This window comes from Laetiporus sulphureus (assembly GCF_001632365.1).
Source record: "Laetiporus sulphureus 93-53 unplaced genomic scaffold LAESUscaffold_20, whole genome shotgun sequence".
Classification (NCBI taxonomy): Eukaryota; Fungi; Basidiomycota; class Agaricomycetes; order Polyporales; family Laetiporaceae; genus Laetiporus; species Laetiporus sulphureus.
The window spans coordinates 129,516-153,883 of record NW_024468529.1 but is presented as its reverse complement, the minus strand read 5'-3'; the positions used below and the strand labels follow the sequence as shown (position 1 = coordinate 153,883).

The 24,368-nt window shown below is 53.3% G+C and overlaps 8 protein-coding genes across 8 annotated transcripts; 2 read left to right on the top strand and 6 right to left on the bottom strand.

Moving 5' to 3' along the window:
* Nucleotides 1-1,159: 1,159 nt before the first annotated feature.
* LAESUDRAFT_812728 (uncharacterized protein) lies at nt 1,160-2,925 on the bottom strand (the record flags this gene model as incomplete). Its single annotated transcript, XM_040914433.1, has 2 exons — nt 1,160-2,075; nt 2,144-2,925. The coding sequence occupies 2 exons, from the start codon at nt 2,923-2,925 to the stop codon at nt 1,385-1,387; spliced, it is 1,473 nt and encodes a 490-aa protein (XP_040764193.1). The 3' UTR covers nt 1,160-1,384.
* Nucleotides 2,926-2,954: 29 nt separating this feature from the next.
* Nucleotides 2,955-4,701, bottom strand: LAESUDRAFT_725888 (uncharacterized protein). The gene is made up of 9 exons (XM_040908910.1): nt 4,583-4,701; nt 4,387-4,515; nt 4,239-4,329; nt 4,171-4,191; nt 4,039-4,124; nt 3,956-3,989; nt 3,677-3,894; nt 3,114-3,621; nt 2,955-3,048 (listed from the first exon to the last, which is right to left on the bottom strand). Exons 1-8 carry the CDS (start codon nt 4,681-4,683, stop codon nt 3,357-3,359), a joined length of 945 nt encoding a protein of 314 aa, XP_040764192.1. The 5' UTR covers nt 4,684-4,701; the 3' UTR covers nt 2,955-3,048; nt 3,114-3,356.
* Nucleotides 4,702-4,900: 199 nt separating this feature from the next.
* Nucleotides 4,901-7,379, bottom strand: LAESUDRAFT_812726 (uncharacterized protein). The gene is made up of 20 exons (XM_040914432.1): nt 7,143-7,379; nt 7,070-7,088; nt 6,934-7,012; nt 6,862-6,875; nt 6,711-6,809; nt 6,637-6,646; nt 6,567-6,584; nt 6,487-6,512; nt 6,410-6,435; nt 6,323-6,357; nt 6,248-6,272; nt 6,180-6,191; nt 6,105-6,120; nt 6,003-6,045; nt 5,847-5,947; nt 5,730-5,789; nt 5,656-5,683; nt 5,544-5,601; nt 5,321-5,487; nt 4,901-5,257 (listed from the first exon to the last, which is right to left on the bottom strand). The coding sequence occupies exons 1-20, from the start codon at nt 7,195-7,197 to the stop codon at nt 5,084-5,086; spliced, it is 1,065 nt and encodes a 354-aa protein (XP_040764191.1). The 5' UTR covers nt 7,198-7,379; the 3' UTR covers nt 4,901-5,083.
* Nucleotides 7,380-8,001: 622 nt separating this feature from the next.
* LAESUDRAFT_714208 (uncharacterized protein) lies at nt 8,002-9,232 on the bottom strand (the record flags this gene model as incomplete). The annotated part of the gene is made up of 3 exons (XM_040907053.1): nt 8,002-8,727; nt 8,789-9,091; nt 9,155-9,232. 3 exons carry the CDS (start codon nt 9,230-9,232, stop codon nt 8,002-8,004), a joined length of 1,107 nt encoding a protein of 368 aa, XP_040764190.1.
* A 58-nt stretch (nt 9,233-9,290) lies between these two features.
* Nucleotides 9,291-16,302, bottom strand: LAESUDRAFT_725885 (glycosyltransferase family 2 protein). The gene is made up of 13 exons (XM_040908909.1): nt 15,828-16,302; nt 12,742-15,774; nt 12,355-12,680; nt 11,945-12,299; nt 11,672-11,891; nt 11,497-11,619; nt 10,980-11,429; nt 10,898-10,921; nt 10,752-10,841; nt 10,634-10,698; nt 10,413-10,579; nt 9,744-10,356; nt 9,291-9,685 (listed from the first exon to the last, which is right to left on the bottom strand). The coding sequence occupies exons 1-13, from the start codon at nt 16,187-16,189 to the stop codon at nt 9,583-9,585; spliced, it is 5,931 nt and encodes a 1,976-aa protein (XP_040764189.1). The 5' UTR covers nt 16,190-16,302; the 3' UTR covers nt 9,291-9,582.
* A 119-nt stretch (nt 16,303-16,421) lies between these two features.
* Nucleotides 16,422-19,969, bottom strand: LAESUDRAFT_700233 (coatomer beta). Its single transcript, XM_040906405.1, has 10 exons — nt 19,834-19,969; nt 19,396-19,779; nt 18,859-19,344; nt 18,288-18,806; nt 18,072-18,238; nt 17,914-18,021; nt 17,654-17,862; nt 17,320-17,601; nt 16,931-17,260; nt 16,422-16,872 (listed from the first exon to the last, which is right to left on the bottom strand). The coding sequence occupies exons 1-10, from the start codon at nt 19,849-19,851 to the stop codon at nt 16,829-16,831; spliced, it is 2,547 nt and encodes an 848-aa protein (XP_040764188.1). The 5' UTR covers nt 19,852-19,969; the 3' UTR covers nt 16,422-16,828.
* Nucleotides 19,970-20,777: 808 nt separating this feature from the next.
* On the top strand, nt 20,778-22,854 carry LAESUDRAFT_178279 (uncharacterized protein). The gene is made up of 5 exons (XM_040901464.1): nt 20,778-22,047; nt 22,113-22,199; nt 22,250-22,309; nt 22,367-22,450; nt 22,506-22,854. The coding sequence occupies exons 1-5, from the start codon at nt 20,909-20,911 to the stop codon at nt 22,675-22,677; spliced, it is 1,542 nt and encodes a 513-aa protein (XP_040764187.1). The 5' UTR covers nt 20,778-20,908; the 3' UTR covers nt 22,678-22,854.
* A 148-nt stretch (nt 22,855-23,002) lies between these two features.
* Nucleotides 23,003-24,137, top strand: LAESUDRAFT_653443 (uncharacterized protein; the record flags this gene model as incomplete). Its single annotated transcript, XM_040904418.1, has 5 exons — nt 23,003-23,108; nt 23,165-23,317; nt 23,368-23,612; nt 23,662-23,859; nt 23,919-24,137. The coding sequence occupies 5 exons, from the start codon at nt 23,003-23,005 to the stop codon at nt 24,135-24,137; spliced, it is 921 nt and encodes a 306-aa protein (XP_040764186.1).
* Between the last annotated feature and the right edge of the window lie 231 nt (nt 24,138-24,368).

Below are 24,368 nucleotides of genomic sequence, written 5' to 3'. Positions count from 1 at the left end.
CTTTTGCGTGCATCAGTACCATGTGAAAAGGCTGAGGAGGCTGGCAGCTGGGAATAGATGGCCAAAATCCTTTACCTACTCGACTACATCATGTTCTGCACACTCATGTTTACAGAAGCAATGACGGACCGCGATTGACGCGACGGAGGGACTATTTGATGCAGGCATGCTGAGCAAATGCATCCACCATATTGGCAGAAATGAAATGGCAAACAACTCCGATTATCAACCGCTTTCATCCATCTGCAACACAATATATTTCCTCGCACATGAGGAGCCGTACCAGACTATATCGCGGCACTAGTATCTACTTCAGCGGCCCATGGATACTGCCGATAAACGAGCATCACACCAGCAGCCTCCAGTCTCACAGCCTGGTAGGAGTAGTTCACCATGAGTGCCGACCATCATGAAAGCATATTGGATACACCAATATGGATACACCAGCCTTCAGCTATCGACTTGCAGCCGATGAGGCACATTGATGAGTAATCATCTCCAGAGTCCTCCTCAGCATGGCTCAGCAATGCACCCCACGGCACGCAAATCAGGTTGCATGACCAGCAACATTCCAGCACCACAACATGGCTAACCACACGGAACACAAACATTAGTGTAGCAATATTGGAATAGACAACGTACAATGCGATGATGAACGCGTGTGCGCTGCAGAGACCGAGAAGTAGGTGAGACAAAGCAGGCTAGCCTGTGATCCGACTGAGATGTGCCGCATGCGAAAGGACGCTCCTTAGCACGTCTTACGCTCTCAGCGAATCACAAGCTAGTCTGCACATCCAGATATATGCATCATGGATGATCTCAACGGTATGCCGTCGACGCTGCGACAACCAGGTGAATGTCAGCGCAGGGGTTCAGCGATCGAGACAGATCAGTGGCATTCTAAACTTACACTTCATAGGGACAAGAAAATCTTGACTTGGGTATCATTGCAATGGTGCTGATCGCTGGCTTGCTTGAGTATGGTGGTGGTAGAAAAAGAGAGAAGGCTTGTAGTGCGTCCGAGATAACCTGGTATATATAAGAACCTTACCGGAAGTTACCGCCGGTCACCGGGGACGTGCCTGTCTTACTCTTCGAACACCGTGGATACGGTCAACGTTCAGACGCATCCTTCACCGGTCTCACTCATCCTATCGGAGCGAAATCGTCATCAAATCGTATTAGTCGTTAAACATAAATGCTCATCAGTCAACAGAGATACAAGCATGAAGGAGACATTAATCCGTATGAGATGGAGTAACAAATGCAATGATGAGAAACTCTACGACAATAGCATAAACAACAAATGGAGGAAATAGATGCAGCAGTGTTGAGATGTACAACATCATTTTGATCTTATACTGTCCCGGTGACGTCGAGAAGTTTACCGGCCTGTCCAAATCATCCCCTCAGGGCCAGTCTTGTCAGGCGAATTAGGCTCCTCTGACGAGTCCGCATCAATGAGGACGCCGTCCGGGTCGAGTTGCATGCCCACCGGCGCATCCCTGCCTAGAATGACCGGCCGAGGCTCTACAAGCCTGCCGGTGTCCTCAGAGAAGTAAAGCTCCGGCTCCGACACCGGCATAGTCCTACGGGTGGGCGTACGTGGCGGATTGGAGCTGGGATAAGGAGGTACAATAGTCGACTCGAGGATTGACGTAGATGGGGCGACAGCTTCTTCGGGAGGCAGAAGACGATATTGGGAGATCGGCTGTGGAGATGCGGAGTAGCGGTACCCATACGACGATGGAGGCTGCGGAGGTGTCGCCGGCCTGCTGGAGTACGGCAGTTGTACATTGGGATATACCTCGCCTTCTTTTGGCTGCTCAGGGAAGGCGCATGGCGGGGACGAGGAGACGTGATCAGCGAAGAATGTGTAAACGTAGAAGTTCGAGGATGGCCGCGTGCTGGTGGGTGATTCCGGAGAGCGGCGTGGTGATGTGCGACACCTCCAATATTGTGGACCAGATGGGTAGCGAGGGAGGGTGTCCCGAGCAGGGCGTGTAGAACGATTTGAGAAGATTCCCTCGGAGGCCGCCTGACAAGGTAGATATCTTGTTCCCAGAGGATTGCCGCTACAATGGTGAAAGGCATCAATCACAATCAGCCCACGCCAACGCCATGAAAACGCAGATCAACTGACCATACAGCGCAGCCAATACCTTCACGAAGGCAGCCGCATGCGCTCTGCATCATCCTCGCTACAACGGAGCGCTCGAAGTATGAGGATTCCAGACCGACCACGGATTCAGTAGCCTCAGCCTTGCCCACCCATACACCGCGTGAGCGCTGCGGAAATGCACGCATATGTACAATCGCGCCGCAACCGTTCGTTCTTCGATTCCCTCCACACACGGACGGCGAACTTGACGTTGAGGGTACAGGAAGCGGTGAAGGCTTGAAGGGGGAATAGGGCCCGTGAGAGACTTCAGGATCATCCTGCGAGATGCCGCCGCAGAACAACATATAACCTTCTTCATCATCCTCTTCCAAAGCGGGCTCCCTGCTTGTTTCGTCCACACCGGCGCTGCCTCCGTTAGCAGCGCCTCCTCCTTCCTCCGTACTCCACTCTCGCCATTCAAGTCCGCCAAAGAACTCCTCATCGGCGGATACCTCCACCCACGGTGAGTTGGCGATTTGCGCGGACGGCATGAGGGTTGGTGGGTTGATAGCCCAAGCAGTTGTTCCACCACTCGGGGCAGACGAAGGCACAGTTAAGGCTGCCCTTACAGCATCGCCTTGCCCGTGGTCAAGACGCAAAGCACCGCGGCGTCGCAGACGAGACGCCTCCCCGGTGCGAACTAAATCGGATAGGACAATGGAGTCGTCGGCATCAACAGGCTGTGGCGTCAAGATGGAACGGCGACGAGGTGCGGGTGGTGGGCGCTGGACATACTCAGAGCGGCGACGATATACTTGGGGCATAACAGAATCGTGAAGCTGAACTGTGCAAAGCGAGGGAGAGAACAGCACAGATGATGGTTAGGAGAAAGGCTCGACAATGCGGATGTAGAACGGTGGCGGCATGGAGAAGGCGAGGTCAAATGGCTTAGTCAGCATCAGCTTTCCGCTAAGCTCGGAGCTTCCGCTGAGAGTCTGTATTTCGTCCTCGCCTAGTGTAAGCTCAACAACGATCTATCTGCTGTTGCAATATCGACCACACCATGGCGACATTACTATGCCACAACCTGGCCGCATTGCCTCACGACGATCAGGAGGATTTGTTCAACAATGAGACATGTAAAAGTACACAGTAATCTGTCATACATGAGTTGAAAGTGACCTGCACTGGTTACAACAAAGTTCATCAGACATGTGCTCTAGCAATATGGCTGTGTGTACGTATCGTATACAACTCAGAGCTTACTCCGCAATTGAGCTTGAGCCTGTCTCCGCCTCGTGGCGCCTGACGTCCCACCCGCCGCATCCCTCTGCCGGAACGTCGACGGATCGGGCACCTTGTCTGGGTCCAATCCTTCCTGGCGCGCCGCCTCGCGAAATATCGGATGATTCCTCATCTCGAACGCTATCCGTTCCTCCTGGGATGGCTGGCCCGGAGCACATACGTCAAAGTCGGGTTCTCGCCCGTACCCGATGGTGGCCACCCGAATCAAGATGGCACTGCACAATGCAATTGTCAGCACCGCGACGATACCGGCGATAAAGATAGACTTACGCTGTCAGCCCGAATATTGGCTTCGTCCCTCCAGCTTCTCTTCCTGTTAGAAGTCGATGCATGCGGACTTTCCCCAGGCCGCGCCAGTCTACATCGTTATACGTGTGATACTTCAACTCGAGCATCTCAGGTTCGGTAGGGAAAGGCGGTTCAGAGTGTAAGAACGATATTAGTGGATGCGAGAAGAGCGACGCGACTTCCGGCTTGTTCAGGATCGGCTACGCATCGTCAAGATGAATCGCTGTCAGCACATCGGCGTTGACACGCTGAGTCGCTTACCCTCAAAGTACTGTCCAATATCAGTACGACGACACTTTGGTAAGTGAGTACAGTCCAATCTGAGAAGGAAAATGCTCGCCTACGGTGTGACAATCAACTGGTTCCCAGCAAGGAATGGTTCAATGATGCATAGTAGCGGCACTTTCTTCCGGTCCATTGGCAATCCTATCTACTGCATTCAGCCTTGGGCACAGCGATAAAATGACTGTGCATACCTCCTCAAAGGCTTCCCGCCGCTGCAGTATGTCAGAGAGCGAAAACGTGCAAGGAATCTATCACTCACCGCCGTCCATTCAATGGTGCGGTCCTGCGGCTCCCATTTGCCTCCTGGCAATGAAGTATCACCGGCGTACGTCCTCAATGTCAACGCGCGTCTTGGCGTAATGACTTGAGATCAGAAAGCTCATAACACCCGTAGTACGCGTACCAACCGACTAAGCAATACGTATAGGTCGCCCATCCTTCCTACGAACAGCGCGACAAGGACCGCAGCACATCTCGACTTTGGGTATCGCATACGTTGCTTAGGGAGCCGGTAGTTAAGCAGGTTCTGCAGGCAACTGCAGGATTCCAGGGCGGTGAGGCGTCGTCCGAAGTAATTGATGCAGCGACAGAACTGCGACCTACGCCATGGATTCCGGCTTCAGGACAGGTATAGGAGCCTCATTGAGACGCAGCTTGGGTCGATGAAATTTCAAAAGACTGCTCCGTTTTGTCCTGGATGACATGTCGACCTCAAGTGCCGCGGTTCAGGGATATCTACGGCAATGATACTGCGCGTGCGTGAGCGAAATGCGGGGAATGGCTCGGAATGATCCGAGCACGAAACGATCGGCCTGTGCCAGGCGCCCGCTCAAGTCCGTTCCATTCAAAATAATTTTGTTTCAGTATGAACCAAAGGATGCTAGATGGGGAATAACGTATATATTTTGTGATAGACATAGGCTGGAACTTGGAAGTCGAATACACAGATAGACCCGAATATAGTAAAATACAGCTACAGACTGAGACAAACGAAAGATGGGGCCGAAAATCCCGAGGTGTCATGCATCCGAGAAAAGACTATCAATACAGAACAAATCTTGGTGAACCCACAAACATGATAGTCGAGTACTGAGTGCCGAGCGCTCACAATATTGACTCCCGTGGCCGAGGGTGGAACGGATTCCACGGATTTCCAGCGATGCTCTCCGTGCCTTGAGAGTAGCACTTGTTTGCTGCGGAGAGACGGCCTTTTATCGGCACCTGAGGAAGGTTGGGTGTATGCGCAGTAAGCGGCGTCTTGCACTCGGTATAAGTAGGCTGAATGAACGAGGCAAGATTAACGTGACGAAAGGCGGGCTGAAATTAACGATAGAGACTTGCCTGGGACACGCTGAACTGAGTAGCACTCAACGTGATTTGAGTCTTGCCGCTTATCACAGAATGACGAGGAGATGTATTTCGAGAGGATGGCAGGAGGCCGCTCGTCTCCGCTCTTCTGCGGAGGTCCACCCTCGCGTTCAAAGTGGCCAGTAGCGCATTGAGGAGCACTGAATGACGATGGATTCTCAGAAAATGCTCAGCGCGAAGAGTAGAGTTCACCAACATTCCGGGAGGACAAAGAATAATGCTACGAAGGATAGATTCTTGGGCAACGTTGCGTACTGTATTGCGCATGAATACAAATTTAAGTAGGATTTCGCTCGGTGCGGACTTACCAAGACGATACATGATACCTCACAGCAGCTGTCATATGTCAGAAGCAGCGGTAGCAAATTGAAAACTGTCATACCTCGTCAACAATCCGCAGTTTATGCCGTAGATGATTATGGAACGAACCATCCCTCGTGTGCTATCCATGTGTGTTGTTGATTCTCGGGACGTAGAGAGAAATAGTGAGACAACGCACCTCGGGAATCCCGTTTTGTATCTTGTCAGCAGAATGCAAAGCGATACGGCGGTGACAATATCTGCTGACACTCCCGTGCAGAGACTCGTATAGAGTATCCACTACGACCGATGCGATTCACTCATCGGTACCCAGAAGGTTAGGAAGAACACTGACCGACAGCCCCGTTAGGTGGAAAACGTCGCCTGCAGAGTAGAACCTGACGAACATAAGAGGCAATGAGCACTTATCGAGTATAACAGCGTAGCTGGCACCGACGATTTGACGGAGAAAGCTGCAAACCCTTCTTGTCAATAACAATGTACACCCGAAGGCAAGGAACTGAACACTCACCTAAACTGCCCGCTAAGACATCCGCCAAGCGTCAGATTATATTAGGGGAGTCATTGCATGGGACTGACCAAATGCCACGCAGGCGGCCGTGCCCTGCAACGATGTCAATAAATAGGAGACGCAAAGTATCACAGAGGACGCACAATTGTGACAGTGAGGAGTCGGTTTCCTCTGCTCACTGTGCGATTATCTGATCAGTTGAGAGTTTACAATTCATTATCGAAACTCACAATTCCACATGCGGTGACAAAACAATCTAAATACGTCTTATCAGCTTAAGGGTTTGATGGCTTGTTGTGGGACGCACCCTCGCACTAGGATGTTGATCAATCCCTGACATTTTTCATCAGGCTCAGCATCATTCATCTCATGCCATGGGCTACTTACTGCTACTGCTACGTGCGACTAGTAGGCAGCTTATCAAGACATACACTACCATGAACAGTCGCAGACTTGCCTTGAGACTCCTACGGATAGAGATCGCCGGAATATGAGTGGCCAGATATGCAAGCATGAAGAGTTAACACTGACCAGGATGGGACCATTATCTCTTCCGCTTGTGAATAGTCCGTCACTGCAGCGTTGTACACAGCAGCTGTGATCAAAGCTAGGTGTAGCCCGCTGAGGGCCCTGCTCACGTTGTTGATTGTGCGATGATGCATAGATGATAATGCAGACTCACCAGAGGAAGCTGACCTGAAGCGAGGGAAGCATTAAGCCGCCTGATATTCGGGCGCTGTGCATAATGACTCACAGAGCACCTTAATAGCAACGAATCCTTTCCGCTATGCTTGTGGTATACCTGCGTCTGTGCGCTAGTGACTCCGTAGAGGCTATCATCGTCGATAGTCAATGCCCAGCCACCGGATACACATTTTTATTCAGCATACATGGCTGTTCCGAGATTTCCTGGATGAAAGACAAGTTCAGCGACGATACGATATTTATGTGCTCTGGAATAACCTAGCAGTAAAGCCCCGAGGCTACCATTGAGTCCTGGTGTTGAAGTTACCGGCATTTTTACTTGAGCGAATGAGCGGGCCCCGCATGGCCTCCTATTTAACGCTCTGCATGAGTGAAAACAGGAGTGATGGCATCTACTTGATGATGATACGAAACCGACCAGTGCATCGACCAGCCGGGATACAATCGACGCTCCTCTCTTGATCCTCACAGCCTCACAGCGCACGAGGGTGGATCTCCTCACCTGAGGCGCAACTTGCGCTTCAACTTACACACGGTGCCTGAACAGCTACGAACAGGCGACTCGACCGTACTGAGGTGGGTGCATGGTCACCGGGGAAGATTATGCTGCCTGCCATTGCTCCGCTTGCGAAAGCTTTCCTGTATGATTGACATGGCAGTTTGCCGGTAAGGGAAGAGAGCTATGTTTGTCACAACATCGGCGACGAGAACCCCAATTAGCTGCAGTTGCTCTTTCATCTCGCACACCGGCGGGAAACCTGTGCATACACCGCCAACCCGGTCGCGACGAATAAGTAATAAAGACGCACTGGTAGTGAGATGGCAGATTCGGTCAGTTCAAGAAAGCAGAGACGATGATATTCTCACATTCGACACGCTCAACACAGCACGGTTACTGATGATCTCACACTGCCTTCACATAGACTTGATCAGCGCGGCTCTTGTACTCATGATATACACATATATATGTTCGACGATAGCATGCACAACAAGGCTTCGTTTACGACAGCGAATCTACTGAGATCGACGATATTAATCAAGACAAGGGAAACGGAACGTATCACACACACGATATGGTACAATCCTACAGTTTGATATGAGCGTTCCGGAAACGACGTTATGGCTCAGGAGTGCGACGCCCGACGCTGGCCCAGCCTGAGATCTCGCTTCCATCCACGGACTGCATGTCAAACACCAACTCATCCCGGGTGCTTCTGTTACTGCCACGGCTGCCGTTGCTATGACTAAATATCCCGGAGCGCGGCGAAAAGACGTCCTCCCCATCCGAAGGCATCTCGAAATCGGATTCCGAGGCCGAGAACTGCGGGTAGGGAGACATGACGCCGGACTGGCTGCTCAGCGTGGGGCTGCGTGCAGAGGCCGAGTGGATGTCCGAGAACGGTGACATCACACGAGAAGCAGGATTCAACGACCCCTGCCTTGCGAATTCCTCGCCAAACGTGTGAGGAACCGGGTCCATCGAGGCGGTATTGTACATGGCGGGAACATCAGGTGTGGATGATCGGGACAACTCGTGGGTTTGAGCCAGATGTGCGGTTTCGATGTTGGAGGGAGACGTGGGACGGGATGATACTGTGGAGATAGACATCGGTGTGGGCAGTCTATGCGGTCCTTGCTCCACATCGCGGCGAAGTATGAGTTCCGGGGCAGCTGGAGAAAGACGCCTTGATGGAGATCCCGTAATATCTTCCACATCTGCAGAACGAGCCGGAGTGCTCGCCCTGGAAAACGTATCCGTCGGGGTGGCTGGAGATGGAGGCACAGTTGTGTCGACAATGACGTGGGTTGGAGACATCGGAATGTAGGGGACAAAAGTGTTGGACTACACGACGAGCGTCCGTCAGTGAGATGATGGATGCAGTTGTGTGACGCTGGAAACGTACCTCATCCATCATACCGGCTGTCCTCCTGCGACGAAGGTTGGCTTCTCTTCTCTCAGCAACCCAATGCCTGGTTGCCTCCGCCGTTGGGAATTGCTCCATCTCAACTGACGTCCCATCCTCCTGCTCGGTATTTGTGTTGCGAATATCACTAGACCTGCGTGCCCGGTTCTCACCGCCATGCTCGTTCTCAGAGGATGATTGAACTAGGATAAGGCCGTGGCGCTCCCTTCGACGACGACGGTTTTCTATATACGACGTCGCCCAGGCCTCTAACTGCGGAGCAATATGGGGCTCATAGACGAACTATCAGACAGTATCAGAAATCGCTGAGTGGAGCGCTAAGGCGGTGTAGTACAGATCACTGACCTCTTTGAAAGCTAAAGCGGCAGCAAAAGCAGCGACGACACTGACAGCACCAATCACGTACGCAGCCGGAGCGGGCATGGCGATGGGAAGATGGTAAGCAGGAGGGTACTAGGGCGCCTCTCCCTGCCGCCCGGATAGCATGTGATGTGGCCTCGAGCTTTTAGTTGAAATATAATAAAGCGTACACTATGTTATCCAGAGTCTGTACTGTACAAACGTTCCTCATCGAAACGAGCAGCAAACTATCCCATAGTGTACGAACGACATTACGCTGCTGTAGAAAATCGATGATGCGATACCAAGTCCAAAGTGCGATGCAGCAAAGATCATGAGGCAGATTCACTAGTCCAAAAAGATGTAATGTCCCAACGTATGTTCTCGTCCATGTAACGACCGACAACCAAATGCGATCAAAGTCCGTGAGATGATCACGACTCGGAGAGGATCTTGTCAATCGAGTCATTCAGGAATTGCTTTCTATTCGAGAGATCTGCCTTAGGGAACCGTGCCTGGATGGCTTCCCGAGCGGTCCTGGAAACGAGGTCAGCCACCTGTACGGAGCACACGCTTGGCCTGAATGGTAACTTACTTCTTCGTAACGGTCATGAGGTCCTGCGTGCTGAGATATGTGCGCAGAGCATTGAAGAGTTCATCATCATTGGGGTTGGGGTTCAGACTCGGCCCAGCAAAAGGATTCACCGATGTCGCAAGAGAGAAGGTCGACATCGGACGATGGGCCATCGACATTGTAGGAGGCGCGAAGCCAGACTGCGACCCACTCATGTCTCCATCGCCTCCGAACATATTGAGGTTGGTCATAACAGTATTGCGAGGGGCCATGGGCATGGCACCGTACATGCTACCGGTGTGCTGGTAGGGCATCGACGCAGGCATGGACGGATAGCGGAAGTCCGACCCAGCAACAGACCCTGGTCTCAACGGCATCTGCGGCAGGCTGTACTGCGACATCACAGGCTGACCGGCATACTGGGAGAGGTTGCTCTGCGACTGCCTGAAGCTCGGGTTGGAGCTCTTGTGACCGAGTGGGTTCGTGTCCCTGTAATAGTCACCAGCTTGTGAAGAAGGTTGATACGGCGACTGAGACCTTGATCCAGGGCCGCGGGACCTCGAGTGAGGTTTGCTGCTATAGCCTGTCTCCTCTGAGTGACGCGAACCTGTCTCCCACGCTTCCGCCTCATATTCTAAGGTGAGCAATCAGCACACTGTGCGACTAGGACAAGCACCATAGAAATCTCACCGCTGAACTTCTTCATTGGGATCATCGAGTCATCGAATTTCTCATCGTCGTTCATGATGACCTTCTTGTTATTGCCTTCGCCGATGACGAGACGCGTGTTACCCCAACTAAAGTCATCCATACACCAGAATGAATAGATAGGCAAGAAGAAGCTGTAGACCGGGTATCTGCGATGGTAAAGGTTGGCAGTAGTCCATCACCTCAGATACTGAGCGGCTTACGAAAGGAGGTATACAACCATCCACCCGATTAGCATGAACTCCCGCTTGAGCAGGAAGATGATAGCCTGAGACAAATGTGAGATGATCGGTAGCCATATGGCTCTAAATCATTACGCACCTGCAAGCCGTAGACGGACGCGATCATGATGATGGAAATGAGCGGGAACTCAGACTTGCCCAAAGAGACGTCGATGATGAGGTAGAGCAACTGTAGAACGGCATCAGTCTAAAAGCTCTATTCAGAGAGAGTGAGATTAGACATACGTAGATGACCGTAGCTGGCAGAATCTGAAAGATAGTATTCGTAAGTGGGCATATCTTCGTCGAAGTGATGGATACCACTTACCAGCGTTCCCAGCAGGTCAATGAACACGAAGAACCGCATGGAGAAACAGCAGAAGCCGAACAACTCAGGCAGGAACGCCAATTCGCACAGATTATGCACAGTGGAATTGATCCATCGCCGACGCTGAGAAAACAGCACACGCCACGACTCTGGCGCGATGGTACGAGCGAGAGCAGCGGATGTGAACTTGGTCCTGAATGTCGGGAAATGCTTCAGCATCAATGTCGTCAAGAATCGATCTTCTCCGAGAGAGAGCAGGTTCTTCTTGTGCAGCGTGTCCACGTTCGGCTCGGCATACTCTTCAATGATCCGGCTCGATATGATGACGGGGCGACCTTTGTCGGCAGTACGAATGCGGTACATAGAGAAACACCCAGGGAGACAGGATACTGAGCCGAACAAGCTCTCGAACGCCTTGGCCAAGTGGTGCGAGATGTAGTATTCGTAGACCTAGCAACAATATTGAGCGGTTGGTGCTGTGCTGTTGTTGCAGGAGTGACACTAGAGTGACACTCACCTGGATCATTGTCCACCAGGAGCCCTCCTCGTTATCCAGTCTTGTCTCACCGCATATTCCTATAATGCTCGAATCGTCCGCGGCAGCAGCAACCAAGCGATTGAGCGAATCCGGCGTAACAGCCTATGAACAATGTCAACACGACGAGCATACGCGAGAGGGGAATATCACAAACCGTATCAGCATCAATAGTGAAAATGTACTCGTAGAACGCTGGGTCAATTCCGATGACATTGCGCATCTGGTGATAAATCTCAAGCTCCAGCGGTGTCATCGGTGCGTCGAAGTGCACTCGATTCAGGTACTGCATGACTAGGATCTGACTGTCACGCTTTCCACGGTTGCCAGGCTTCGTCCGTTCCGTGGGTTTGCCAACCTTGACCACGACGATGTACCTGATAGCTACCCTCAGCATACTTGGACCCAGCACAACTGAAGCCGTACTTACGGAACGACATGGCCCTCAAACTCGTATAAACCAGAATAAACCTTGCCATAATTCAATGCCTTCGACCCCTCTCCTACTGACTTGAACAGCAGAGGCTCGGGATCCAGCTTGGGATCGATACCAAGAAGGTCGAGCACGATGCGGGGCGTCGTACGATCGTTACCGGTACCGATAATGTTGCCGTCACATATGACGAAAATGAGCTTGCGCTTGTCATCGTAGTTCAGCGCCGCCAGCGAGTCGATCGTACGCCGCAAGGATTCTTCACCCTCAGTGTAGCAAGGCACCTGGCAAATGACGAACTTGTCCAACATCTCCGGGGTACCATTCGTTGAGAACTGGAGCGCGGCAAGAACTACAATGATCATCAGCACGCACACTTGTGACAAGATCTGACGAGAAATGCTTACACTTGAGACCCATGGAAGCCATGATGATCGCCGTGAAGACCAATAACATGACATTCTGCACTTGGCACCGCGCAGTGCTGCGGAAGTCGACCTCGCCCCAATAGAACATATTCTGTATGCAGTTCACGTTCTGATCGCGGTATGTCTCATTCATCGCCGCCAGTATCGGCCCGAGCTGAGAGGTGATGTCTTGGCCTGCCCCCTGCTTCCAGATAGCGGTCAGGTCGGAAGAGAGGAACGTGTACATGCTGTTGTCGTCCTCATTCGTGAGGGTCTGGAAGTACGAGGTGAGATCGTAGACGCTGCCATCCCAAATGGCCCAGTATCTTTAAGCAGCTTGTAAGTCAACATTTCATACTTAACGAATTGCGACATCATATCACTCACCGTACGTCGTCATCCTGAGCCTCATTATAGATATCGGCCTTGGAAAACACATACTTGCCAATGTAGTACTGCTTGATCTTCGGCTGGAACGTCTGCGTGTACCAGTCGTCGTCATGCAGCTTGCTCGTCGTGACCGACTGCCGCGCACCAGACACATGCATTGCGGTGGGGATCGACTCCGTCCAATTCTCCGGCGTGGCCAGGTACAGTAAGTCGTCCGAGACAAGGCCGGGGCATGCGAGCGTGAGGGGAGGAGGAAAATAGTACGTCAGGTCCGTACCGGCCAGCGTCTCCAACGTAGTTTCGCCGTTGCTTGCCTCGCTCGTGATATCGCTGTGATCTCCCTGAATAAAGTTGGAGACATCGTACACGTTACCCTGGATGGCGACGTAGTAATCGTTGTCACCCGTATAACCCTCCAGCCCATTCGTGTTCCAAACCTTGTCGTAGTCCGGGCAAAGCAGGTGGCCGAACCCGATGACATAGAACAGCACGATGCCGTTCAGCAGCCAAATGAGGACGAAAATCGCCACCTTTTCTCTCCAAGCCAGCCGAACATCGGGACGCTTCATCCGACCAACCCTAGATAGACACCACGATGGCATCCACCAAGTGATAATCCACACGATGGCCAGCCACCATCGACGCGACCGGCTGGACGGGACCTCCTCTACTGCATGGGGTCCGTCCTTGACAATCATCGAGCTAGCCTCCTTCGACTGCTCGAGCGTTGGCGTCGCATCGTACTCGCCCTTCCTATCCCACTCCGACCATCCCTCTACATCATTGCGGACTGTTTCTTCCGCTTGAGGCATCGACAATCCGACCTGCTTATATCCGCCAGACATGTTGGGGGAGCGGAAGCGAGCGTCGTTCGTTCCAGCACGATCCAACAGCAGATTGTCGTCGCTACCGCCTGCACCGTAGTACCCGGAAGGCATCGCAGAGGCAGTATCGTGGCCCGTCATCTCCGTGGCATCGTCCGGCAATACGCTCTCGTCCTCATCTCCACCCTCTCTCGAGCCCTTCTTCTGCTCCTTTTCAATTGTCCGCAATACATCCTCGACCATCTTCCACGCGAAGTATCTGAGCCAGATGGAACGGTGACCGACGGCATAGTCTACGCCTTCTTGCCATCCATTCGCCTGTGCGCACTGCCTGATACGTTCTGCCTCTGACCCGCGCATTGTCGGCACGTACCTGTCGCAGAACGCTGAATGCTCGAAGTCCACCATGAAATCCGTCTTCCGCCGCGAGATAAAATCTGGCAGCAGCAACGCTCGGACCTGGGCCTTGACTCGCCGCTTGTCGAACGAATTTGATGAGCCAGAATCGTTCGGCCGTATGCAGGAGACCATCCAAAGGTGCGTCCTGTCGAGGCTCGCCATGATCTCGGACATATCATGATTGATCTGTGTCGTTATGGGGTAGACCTTTGAAGGGTCAAGGCGCGCATGCTCATCAGACTCTGAGGGGAGCGAACCGTCGCGGGAGCGTATGGGTGTTGGCTGGCGGAGAGGACGCGAGGATACTTGTGCCTGGACAATAATGCTCTCGTCCTTGGAGTGTCTCTCAGTCGCCATGCTCGGACCGGACATGAGCTTCGAGACAAACGAATCAGTAGAGTTGCGTAGCAGGGAGACGAACGCCGAATCCAAGATGTCCGTGTCCTTCTCCACAAACGAACGAGCATCGTACGAGCACGGACCGGCATAGTGGTTCACGCCGAATATCATGGCAGGGGATTGCTCGGGAGGGTTGGCATCAAACGAGGCATGCGAGCCGTACTTGGCAACAAGCTCCTGCACAAGTTCCTCGTCCTTCTTCTCTCCGCTCTTTCCTGACTTGTAAGACGAACATGCCTTGTTCATTATGCCCAGCATGCCTCCAGGCTTCTTGTGTGCCCGCTCGCTCAGCTGTGCTCCGCGCAACATCTCGATGCACGCCGAGTTGTCCATCGTGGTGATCGCAGGCAAGGATATACCATCTCGAGTGAGCTCGCCATTGTACCCGACGGAGTCCTCGAATGCGTTTCGCAACGCATATGAGTGCACCAGCTCGTCTGCAAAATTGATACAGAACTCGTCGAAGCCGGACTGCCCATTTGCAGATAACAGCGGGGCAGGGCCTCCGAAGTACACGGATGCGCTCCCGAGAGGACCCTTTGTCTGGTGTCCTGGTTGATCCAGTAAGATAATCTGAGAGGTCGGTGGAGGGTCCTGAGGAGAGGAAGCGATTTTGTAGTTGGCGGTTTCGACAACGAAAGCGAAGAGGATGGCATAGAGGTCCCTCATGAGCGAGTCACGCTGAGCCATACTTTGCTCTGCATTCAGCATCACCGTATACAGCTCTTTACGAACGTAGTTCGTCTTGTTGGTGAGTGCCTCAGCGAGCTCATCAAGCGGCACGCCCAGCAGCCGCGACACTTCTTCGAGCACCTGCATGTTAGCCACATACGCGGAGACATCGCGCCCGTCCGATTCTGTGAACTGCACATTCCCAAGGAGAAGGATCGCGACCAGTAAGCTAAATATAGAAGAGAGGTGCTTGGCTTTGAATCCGAGAGTCCTCATGGCCGCACGCAGATCTTCCATGGCTATCGCATCGTCGCTAAACGGGCCTGCAGGTAACCGGTAGCACCCCGAGGAAGCGAGTAGTGCGTAGTCGGAGACGTCCTCGAGGTTGAACTGATCACGTTCCTCTGGGGTCGCTCCTGCGAGGAACTGGTAGAACACGTGGTATGTACGCTCCTCGAAAGACAGACGATTCAGACGAGACTTGTCAAGGGCGTACGTGAGCACCTTGGCGGCGCTAATACGTCCACGATCGTTGAAGTGGAGTTCGAGATAGCGTCCATGACGTGAAGCATTTGGGTTCGCAAGGGTCTTGGCGTTCCCAAACGAGTCGAGCAGTGGTGTGAGGGCCGTGATCTGCTCAGCTAGCCTCGCCTCCTTTTTCGAGTGCGAGGAGAGCCGGAGGACCTGATTAATGGCAAGTGATGAAGCGTAGCTCTTGCCAGCCGCCGTAATGCCTCTGCAACGCGGATTGGTCACCGTAAATTGGAAAAACAAGGTGGTCAGACTCACCGGAAGATGATCGACTGCGACTCGTTTCTTCTCCTCATCAGCAGATATACCCTCGCAGCTAAATCGAACGGATGTGGCGGCAGGGGTGGTGGCCCACCAGGGAGGGGAAGGCTCGTGTCCTTGTAACTACGCTCTTCGTAATCCTTCGCACTGGCATCGTTGGCGTTGGCAAGCGTCTTGTATGGGTTGACGACGACGAGGTGCGACGCGCCTATTCTAGTATAGGGCAGGTCCTGGCGAAAGCGTGCTTGGAGAACGGCGAGCACAGTGTCGTCGGAGGGGTATACGGTTGCAGACGTCGAAGAAGAGACCAGGTCGGTGAGCTCGCCAGAGCTGACCGCCTGAGACGTTTGGGAGGCCATGGCCTGTGGTAAGGAGAGGAAGCAGGAGCGTCTTCAGCGCTCTGCACGACGACGAGGCAGGGCCAAGTGATGGTGAGAAATGAAGGTGATGAAAGCCTGCAGGGCGTAGACGGGGGTAACCTCCCGCGTCGCCTTCCAAGGCTCGTCTCGAACCCGTGACAATGCGTGATACACGCGGCTGTGACCGCTTCTCCACCAATCACAGGCCGCGAAAACTATCATTTACGCGTCTCATAACACCACAGTAACCTATTCTCGGTGAACTATTTCGTACTAAGGCCGCCGTATTCAACGCTCAATGTTTGACCCTCTGCCCTCTTATAAAAGGGCTGCTCGCCGATAGATGCCATGGATTCGAGCATTTATCTTGTTACGTCTTGCAGCTGCCGCAAGGCAGTTCGTGGCGAGAAACGTAGGGTGCTCACCACGCTCGCACCTGTCGCCAGGTGTCGCCGATAGCAGTGCATGATTGAGATGTCATCCGCCACCGAGAGATAAATAAACTCTACACTAGCCACAGCATTGCCTACCGGAAACGTCCTTGGAGATAGCATCGTTTTTCGTCTGTACCAGACCACAGACGCCATATGCTCCTTGCGAAGCTGCCTTGCCGAGACTCGTCAAGCAACGGAATCAGCGCTACTCCTCCTCTGCAGGCTCGACCGCGTCCGCAGTCTCCTCTTCTAAACATACAATCAACGTGAGACAACATCACAGCACGGCATCGATATGCCGACGTACCTGCATCCCCGTTCACGCGCGGCGCAGGTTCAGCCTCCGTCGAAGCTTCCTCGCCCTGCTCACGCTTCAGCGCCGCTTCCCACCCTTCTTCAAATAGTTCCGGGTTGTCGTGGGGATCCGCTACCGCAGCAGCGAGCTTCGGGCGGTTCTTCGCCTTGAGCTCCGCCCGCCACGCTGACACTGCCTCGGGAACCTTACTCGGGGAATACGCGCGCGCAAAAATCGCAGCCTCAGGCGCTCGGTGCGTCTTGATGAGCAGGTCAACACATGGCTTCGCATCACCAAGTTGCAGCAAGGATGCAAATGCGAGGTTGTTCTGCCCTTTCTCCTCTGCGGAACGGAGCATTCAGTCACATCATCAGCTCGTGACTGGAATTAATTTGACGTACCTGCTATAACAGCTAGCTTCGCCAAACCATCTCTATCGCCGATTGATAGCAATAGCAGCATCAGCGCACTCAGATCGCCGGCCTTCTCGAAGCTTTCCCGCGCAAGGTCGAAGCGCCACACGGCCAGCGCTCGGTCTCCGATCGCCTTCCACTTCGACTCCGCCTCCAGCTCGGGAATGGTCCTCGCAATCTCGACTGCGGCATCGAGATCATCGAGCTGCAGCGACAGATCAAACTTGTGATCCGGATCGGTTGTGACCTGCAATGCAAGTTCCTTGAGTCCTGGAGGTGACATCAATTGTTGCCTCTCAACAAAATAATGATATCAACGTACCTCTGCCTTCCAAGAATGCCGCGACCTTGTTCCTCTGCTCTTTCGGAACAGTAGGGAGGATTTCTGTAGCAGCGTCCATGTCGCCTCGCAAAACCGCCGTTTGATACTCGACCAGGCTCAATGACAAGGCATAGCTGTACACGTACATGTCCTTATCCGCAAGGTACACACGGTTATGTGAAGGCAAGAAGCCGAGGAGGTACAACGGTCTACCGGAGAAGTCAGCACACCATGCCTTTACTGCGAGAGGAGAACCCTACGTGTCGAATGGTGTGATAGTGTAGGACTCCGAACCGACGAAGTAATTCAATCGATTCGCGGCCGTGGTGTAAATAAAGCAGTCGCCAATCCACTTCGCCGTCCGCACGCTGTACGGGAATTAGCAAAGTCGTGAGCAGGAGTTGAGCAACGAACGCACGCATCAGGAATCTCAGCGACGAGTTCGAACGCCTCCTCGACACCCTCGTCCCCAATCTCCGCGCCTGCCTCCAACTTCGCATTGTACGCGTCCCGATCGAAACGCAGTACATAGAACGACTCGTCAGTGGCAATGGTCACCAGCGTGCCTGTGCCCGACCAGAAGACCTGATCTCCGTCAGACTCGCATCCAAAGGTATGAACAGAGCTGACATACATTTTTGGCATCCGCTTCGATCCTACGCACGATCTCTCCAGTCTCCCAATCCCAGAACACAACGAACCCGCTTCCCCGTGCTGCCAACAGCGTCCCGCCATGCAGCCCGTCGATGCTCCACGACCCTGCACCCTTCATCGGCGCACCCGCGCGCTCGCGGAAGTTCTTGTAAACGCGCACCTTCGTCCGCCCCTCCAGCACCGCGTACGTGTTCGAGTCGCCCGCCCATGCGAACGAGTTCCCGCTGCCGAATGCCTTGTTCCGCCACGCGAGTGAGGTGTACACGATGTACTCGCCGTCGCCGACAACGGTAACGAACCGCCCATTCGGCGAATGCATGAGCGACGTTGCGAAGATTTCCGTCGTGCCAAGTTCCTTGAGCGACAGATGTATCCGGTTGCCCTCCACGAAGGCCTCGTCCTGGACGGTCTGCAGGTTCGCGGACAGAACCTCGTTGTTGCGGGTGTAGATGAGTTTGCCGGAGGGGTCCATGCTGTATGTCGGTTCGTCACGGCCCAACTGCGTGCATGTGAGCAAATCAGGTTGAGGCTTAATGGTAGGGGCAGCATACCTTCACGACCACGATGCCCTCATCATAGCCAACAGCGATCTCGTTCGACGTCTTGCGCAATGCAATGCACCAAGCGCGCTCCAAAGCGTAACTGAGTGTGTTTTCTAGCCTGTACGTCCCGCTGTTCCACAGCTTTACCGTCCCATCCTCCCCGCCGCTGATGATAAGCGGAAGGTTCGGGTGGAAGACGACGAAAAGGACATTGTTAGTGTGGCCCTCAAGAGTCTGAACGCAACTCTTGCTAAGATAGTCCCATATCTTCACCGTCTTGTCGTCACTTGCGGTCACCAGGTACGGCTTGTCCGCGCCAGGGTAGAACTCGACATAGTTGACACCCTTGTCGTGCGCCTCGAGGGTAAAGTTGGGTGTCGAGGAGCCTAATGACCACATCTTCACTGTCCGATCGAGACAGGACGACGCGAAAGTGTTCGGGTCTTTCGGGTTGATGGCGATGTTCATGATGTAATGAGTATGGCCTTCGTACGTCTGAATAGAACAGAGTTACGACCATCCTCGTAATACTACATTGCAACTCACTTGTATACACCTCCACTGCTTTTCCCAGTCCCATGCTCTGATCGTCATGTCATCGCTGCCCGTCAGGACAATGCTTGCCGTCGGGTGCACGGTGAGGCATCTGATATAGTCCGGGTGCGCCTCGAACGCGGTGACCTTCTCATGCGTGTTGTAGTTGAAGATACGGAGTTGGAAGTCGTCCGAGCCTGCCACGAACCAGTTCTTCCGGGGAATGAAGCGCACGCAGCGAACAGGCACCTCGGAGACTTCGAATGTCTTGACAATCGCGCCAGTCTCGACGTTGTAGATGTTGACTGTGCCGTTGTAGAGACCCGTGAGCAGCCATGGCTCCGTAGGGTGGAAGTCCACGCCCTTGACGCGATCCGAGCGAGCAAACAGCTTTCTCTGTGGCAGCACACGTTGGAACACGAGACGTGGTCATGGATGTCGCGCACGTACGTTCACGTCCAGCAACATCTTCTCCTCCGGTGAGGTCCAGTACGTGTCAGTTGTTGCAAGGCCGTGATATGAGATCTCGCACGGGGCGGTGAGGACTAGGCTACGTTCTCCAAGGCTGAAACTTGCAGAGTACGTGGAATAGGCGTGGGAAAACAGTGCTGTGTACGATCATCTGATCGCGGCCACAGTTTCCCAGTACTCGCACCTCGCATTTTACTTTGGCGAATTGGTCAGACATTATCAACGCGAGGACATTTGGTTTGAATGTATAGTAAGACTCCTTTACGTCCTTCTTGCAGTCGCAGCGCTCGCACTCTGCTGTAGTCAACGGAATGGAAGTATTATGTCGTTTAGCTTGCTATCTCTCCACCCTCGTTTCCTCGGCCTGTCCGATGGATCATCGCCACGCTCACTGATACCATGGCAAGTGCTGACAAACGGATCTACGACTTGGGTCGGAGAGGGCGCTCCAGCAACCATTGTCGCCGCCCAGAACACTGGGCCAGAGACGTCCTGATAGCAATCTCAACGTGTCCGTGAATGTCTGCTACTGTGCATGACGAATTCTTGATGTGACAAGTATGACTTGCATGGGGCTTTCTTGCGTTCACCTGCATTCTCATGTCCACCTGGTGGGACATCGCCTGCTATCTCCGTATCCTATGGCAGGAGATTTTTGAGCGAAACAGCTCTATCGAGCAGAATAAATGTGCATGCAGAAATTCGCAGAGTCAATGTTTCATGCTTACAACAATCTCTTGGAATTGGCAGTCAATTGACTCGCTGATGTCGATAGATCTTTCCACGGGTTGACACGTGTAAGCCGTGCCCCTTGTTCTGGTATACAATCAGAGCGACTTAAAGGACATATCGTAAGTAAGTTCTGTTCTCTCCACATGGAAGGCGTGTTGTAGTGCCGGCAACCTCAATGCAAGCTTCTGCGTGGTCATTATTGTTCTCCAGTTTAAATACTGCGGTCCCGAGAAATTTCTCCTTCACCGACTCAGTACGTCCTCCATTCTGTCCTGTCGATTTGTCGCCGTCGTTTCGCGCGACCTCCCGATAGTACCGCACGATGTCGTCTCCAGCTTCTCCGCCTGCAGGTCAGGCCACAGGTAAACGAACCCCATCTCCTGCCGGCAGTTCCAGTGCCAGGCCCGCCTCGCCCAGCTCCAATGCTAGCACAAGACCTGCATCGCCTGACGCGAGGACGTCCTCCCCTGCTCGGTCTTCACTACGCTCACGGATGGGCACCATGATGCGGCGCACCTCGACGGGACTGACCAGTCTGGGGAAGCCCAGCGCTCTCCGTCGCTCTGAATCCAAGAGTTCAGTGAAAGCGGACACACCTCTAGGCACACCTATGTCAATAGAGGGTCTGCCGAGTCCTGTCGCTGAATCGCCCGCACGCGAAGCAGCAGCTCTCATCAGCGTCGCATCCCCTCCTGTCGGTCCTTCACCTCTCTCCGACGCGACTGCACCTGCGCAAGGTACTGCTACAGCAGGCCCTGCTTCACCAAGTGCACCGATATCCATCGCAGATCAATTCACCTCAAGCTCTCAGGTATTCGAGAAACCTTTCTCAGCCTCCCCAGATTCACACCATTCAGTGATCGCCTCAATAATAAGCGAACAGTTTGCTTCTGGAAGGGAAGCCCGGTCCTCGTTTGCCTCAGCAGCACAACCTTCGGAAAACATACCATCCATTCCTGTGTCTGCGACAGCTTCAAACCGTGCATCGACCAGCTCCCAACCTAGTTCGCAGTATGATCATGCTGCATCTGGGGTTATCCAAACGTCCACAATAGAAAAGACCGATAGTTACTTCGCTTTGACCAAGGATCGTTCGGTGCAACCTACTTGGGCTCCCAATGATCCAGCAGGAGCCAAGGTGATCCAAGACACTACGAGCCCACAGCCGAATGTCACACCACCACATACCAGCGACGCCCAAGTGATGACGACGAATGACGGGGTATCTCTGTCGTCTAAACATTCTATCAGCACCTTCGCCGGCGGTAGCTCGATTCGCCATGACAGCCAGGCACAGCCCTCTCGGTATGGCGGGCTCTCATCAAAAGCTAGCAAGTCCTCTATGTCGACTTCGTACGGTCAAGTTGTGGTCGCTCCACATGGACGACAGATCTCCATAATGACAGACTCGACAGCCGAGGATGAAAGCAGACGAGGACGAAGTCCTGGGCAAAGCTTTAGGTAAGAGTCCACCTCATTTAACCTTGGGGGTATGTTCACCTGATTCTCAGCATCCTTATCGATAGTAACGTTCCTCTCGAATCCGAGGAGTCGCAAGGGGCACCGGGAAGGCCATCAGTTCTCTCCCCAATCGAGAGCATCGACACACCATTGTACGGTTGTTCTCATCTATATACAAACAGAAACCTGATCGTAACCGCAGACCTGATCAAGGGCCAGCGGTGTACCCCTTGCCCCCGCCAGGTGAAGTTATCAGTTCAAGGCAAGTTATCCCTTTTTGGCTCAGTGTTTGAGAGCGACATGCTAACGCTCGGAACAGGTCGGCTCCATACGTTCCGTCAAGTTATGGATTTGGAAATGTCTCAATAGGTGGCAACGCTACATCCATCCTGCACGCGACTGAGTACGTCCCGTAGTCCATGGGTTGACCCGACAAAATCTGATGCTTCGCCAGCGAGACACTGCCACTATTGCACAGTTCTGCCAAAGCGGCTGTCGACAAACGTCAATCTGCTGTCCCTTTCTATGCGGCGGAACAGGCACTACTGTCTCCACGTGCAACTTCGCGTGCCTTGGAGCTTCTGGGATGGACAGAGTATATGCTTCCCCACAGATCCTCCTACTTCGTGAACAGCCGGCTGCATGTGGTCACCGATCTAGATATGCACAGCATGCGAGGGCAGAGCGCAGTGATGGAGTATCTCGACAAACGGATGCCGGAAGAAGTTGCTCCGCCGCCACCAGGATGGGAGCTTTGGTTAACGGACATGGGAGTAGCGAAGCAGCAGTTCAAGCCGGTGTGGAACTGGATCAATCATGATGAACGCATCCTATCCTTCGAGCCTCCCCCAGAATCCGGCCGTTCGAGTTCCCCCAGCGTGCCGGAGGATGACAGTAAGCATTTCAGGAATCCAGCGAGTCGCATTGTCGATGTCTTATCGTCACAGGAATGGACATGGAATACAGATATTGGATGTACCTGGAGGAACATCCGGCTCATGCGCCAATCCCACCGCATACCCACCAAGAGGCCATGAATGCACTCTCATGGTCATACACAGGTCTGTCCATCTTCGAACCATTCTCTGGCCTTGGAAATAACCTTATGTGCTTCTAGAGAGCCTTCTGCCATCTTCCAGACCCGTTGCTCCGCCCTTTGCTCCACAGGAATGTCAAGAGCTTATGGGACTGCTTCGTTCAGCTGACGGCAGTGTCGGGACTTCATCTGTCGTCCAAGCACGCATCGTCGCCCGAGTCATGCTTCGAATGGGTACGTGTATCGCAGAACGTAACGGTCTTATAAGCTAACCGCAATCCCAGCTCAATGGAGACAACAAGTTATTCGACCTGACAGGCCGTTGCCGCAAGATGTCAACAGACCCGTACAACGCCCTTCTCGCTTCCGCCAATTTGTCAAGTTCATATTAGAAGTTATTGTCTCCTGTCTGTGCTTGGGCATTCCATACTTCTTCATCGGCCGTGCACATCGCCAGCGGACCGACGAGGAGAGTGGTGTGCCCGGCTCCGGCACCATGCTTGTGATCAGCGGTTGCGCTTGCCTTATGGTGCGTTCCTGATGCTGCTTTTCTCAGCGCTCGCTAAGCGAGTTTCCAGGCTGCCATCATACTGAGCGCGTCAGTTACGTTCGTTTCTCTCGTGGGTCTTGACGAGATGTCTCGTCTTGCGGGCCTGGTTGCCATATTGTTCTCGGCTTCGAGTATGGTCTCTGCTGTCATTGCGCTCTTCCGCTACAAGTCCGAGCTGGAACACACCGTTGAGCATGTCGGCGGAGAAGGCCTCATCTTCCTATCTGTGTGTGGTACCCCTTGCTCATTCTGTGCTATTCTGACCGCACCTGCTCTTATTTGCAGAGAAGGAGCATTGTTATGTCCATCCCGCTGGTTTTCCTCGCATGGGCGGTCGCAGCGTTCATCACAGGCATCACATACTACACATTACGCGGAAATACGGCGACAGGTCGCGTGGTCATGAAGTATCCACACGAAACGTACACTCACTGGACAGTGGTCGGAGGCACAGGGGGGTTGGCGGGGATGGTCATAATGTCAGCTTTGCTTTGTTGCCCATGATGTACCGTCACGGCGGTGCGAGAGCTTTTGTGTCCTGGGACATTATTCGGATGGCATGTACCATATGTACCCAATTATCCGCTACTCCACCGTGGAGTTTCTTGAGGTCGCAAGAATTTGATCGTGTCGTCAGGCCAGATAGTGGTCAAGTGGTGAGTGCCCTTTGGATGACCTGGTCGTTGGAAGTCAAGGTAATCTCAACAGCGATGTTGCACCGTGCCCTGTTATGAG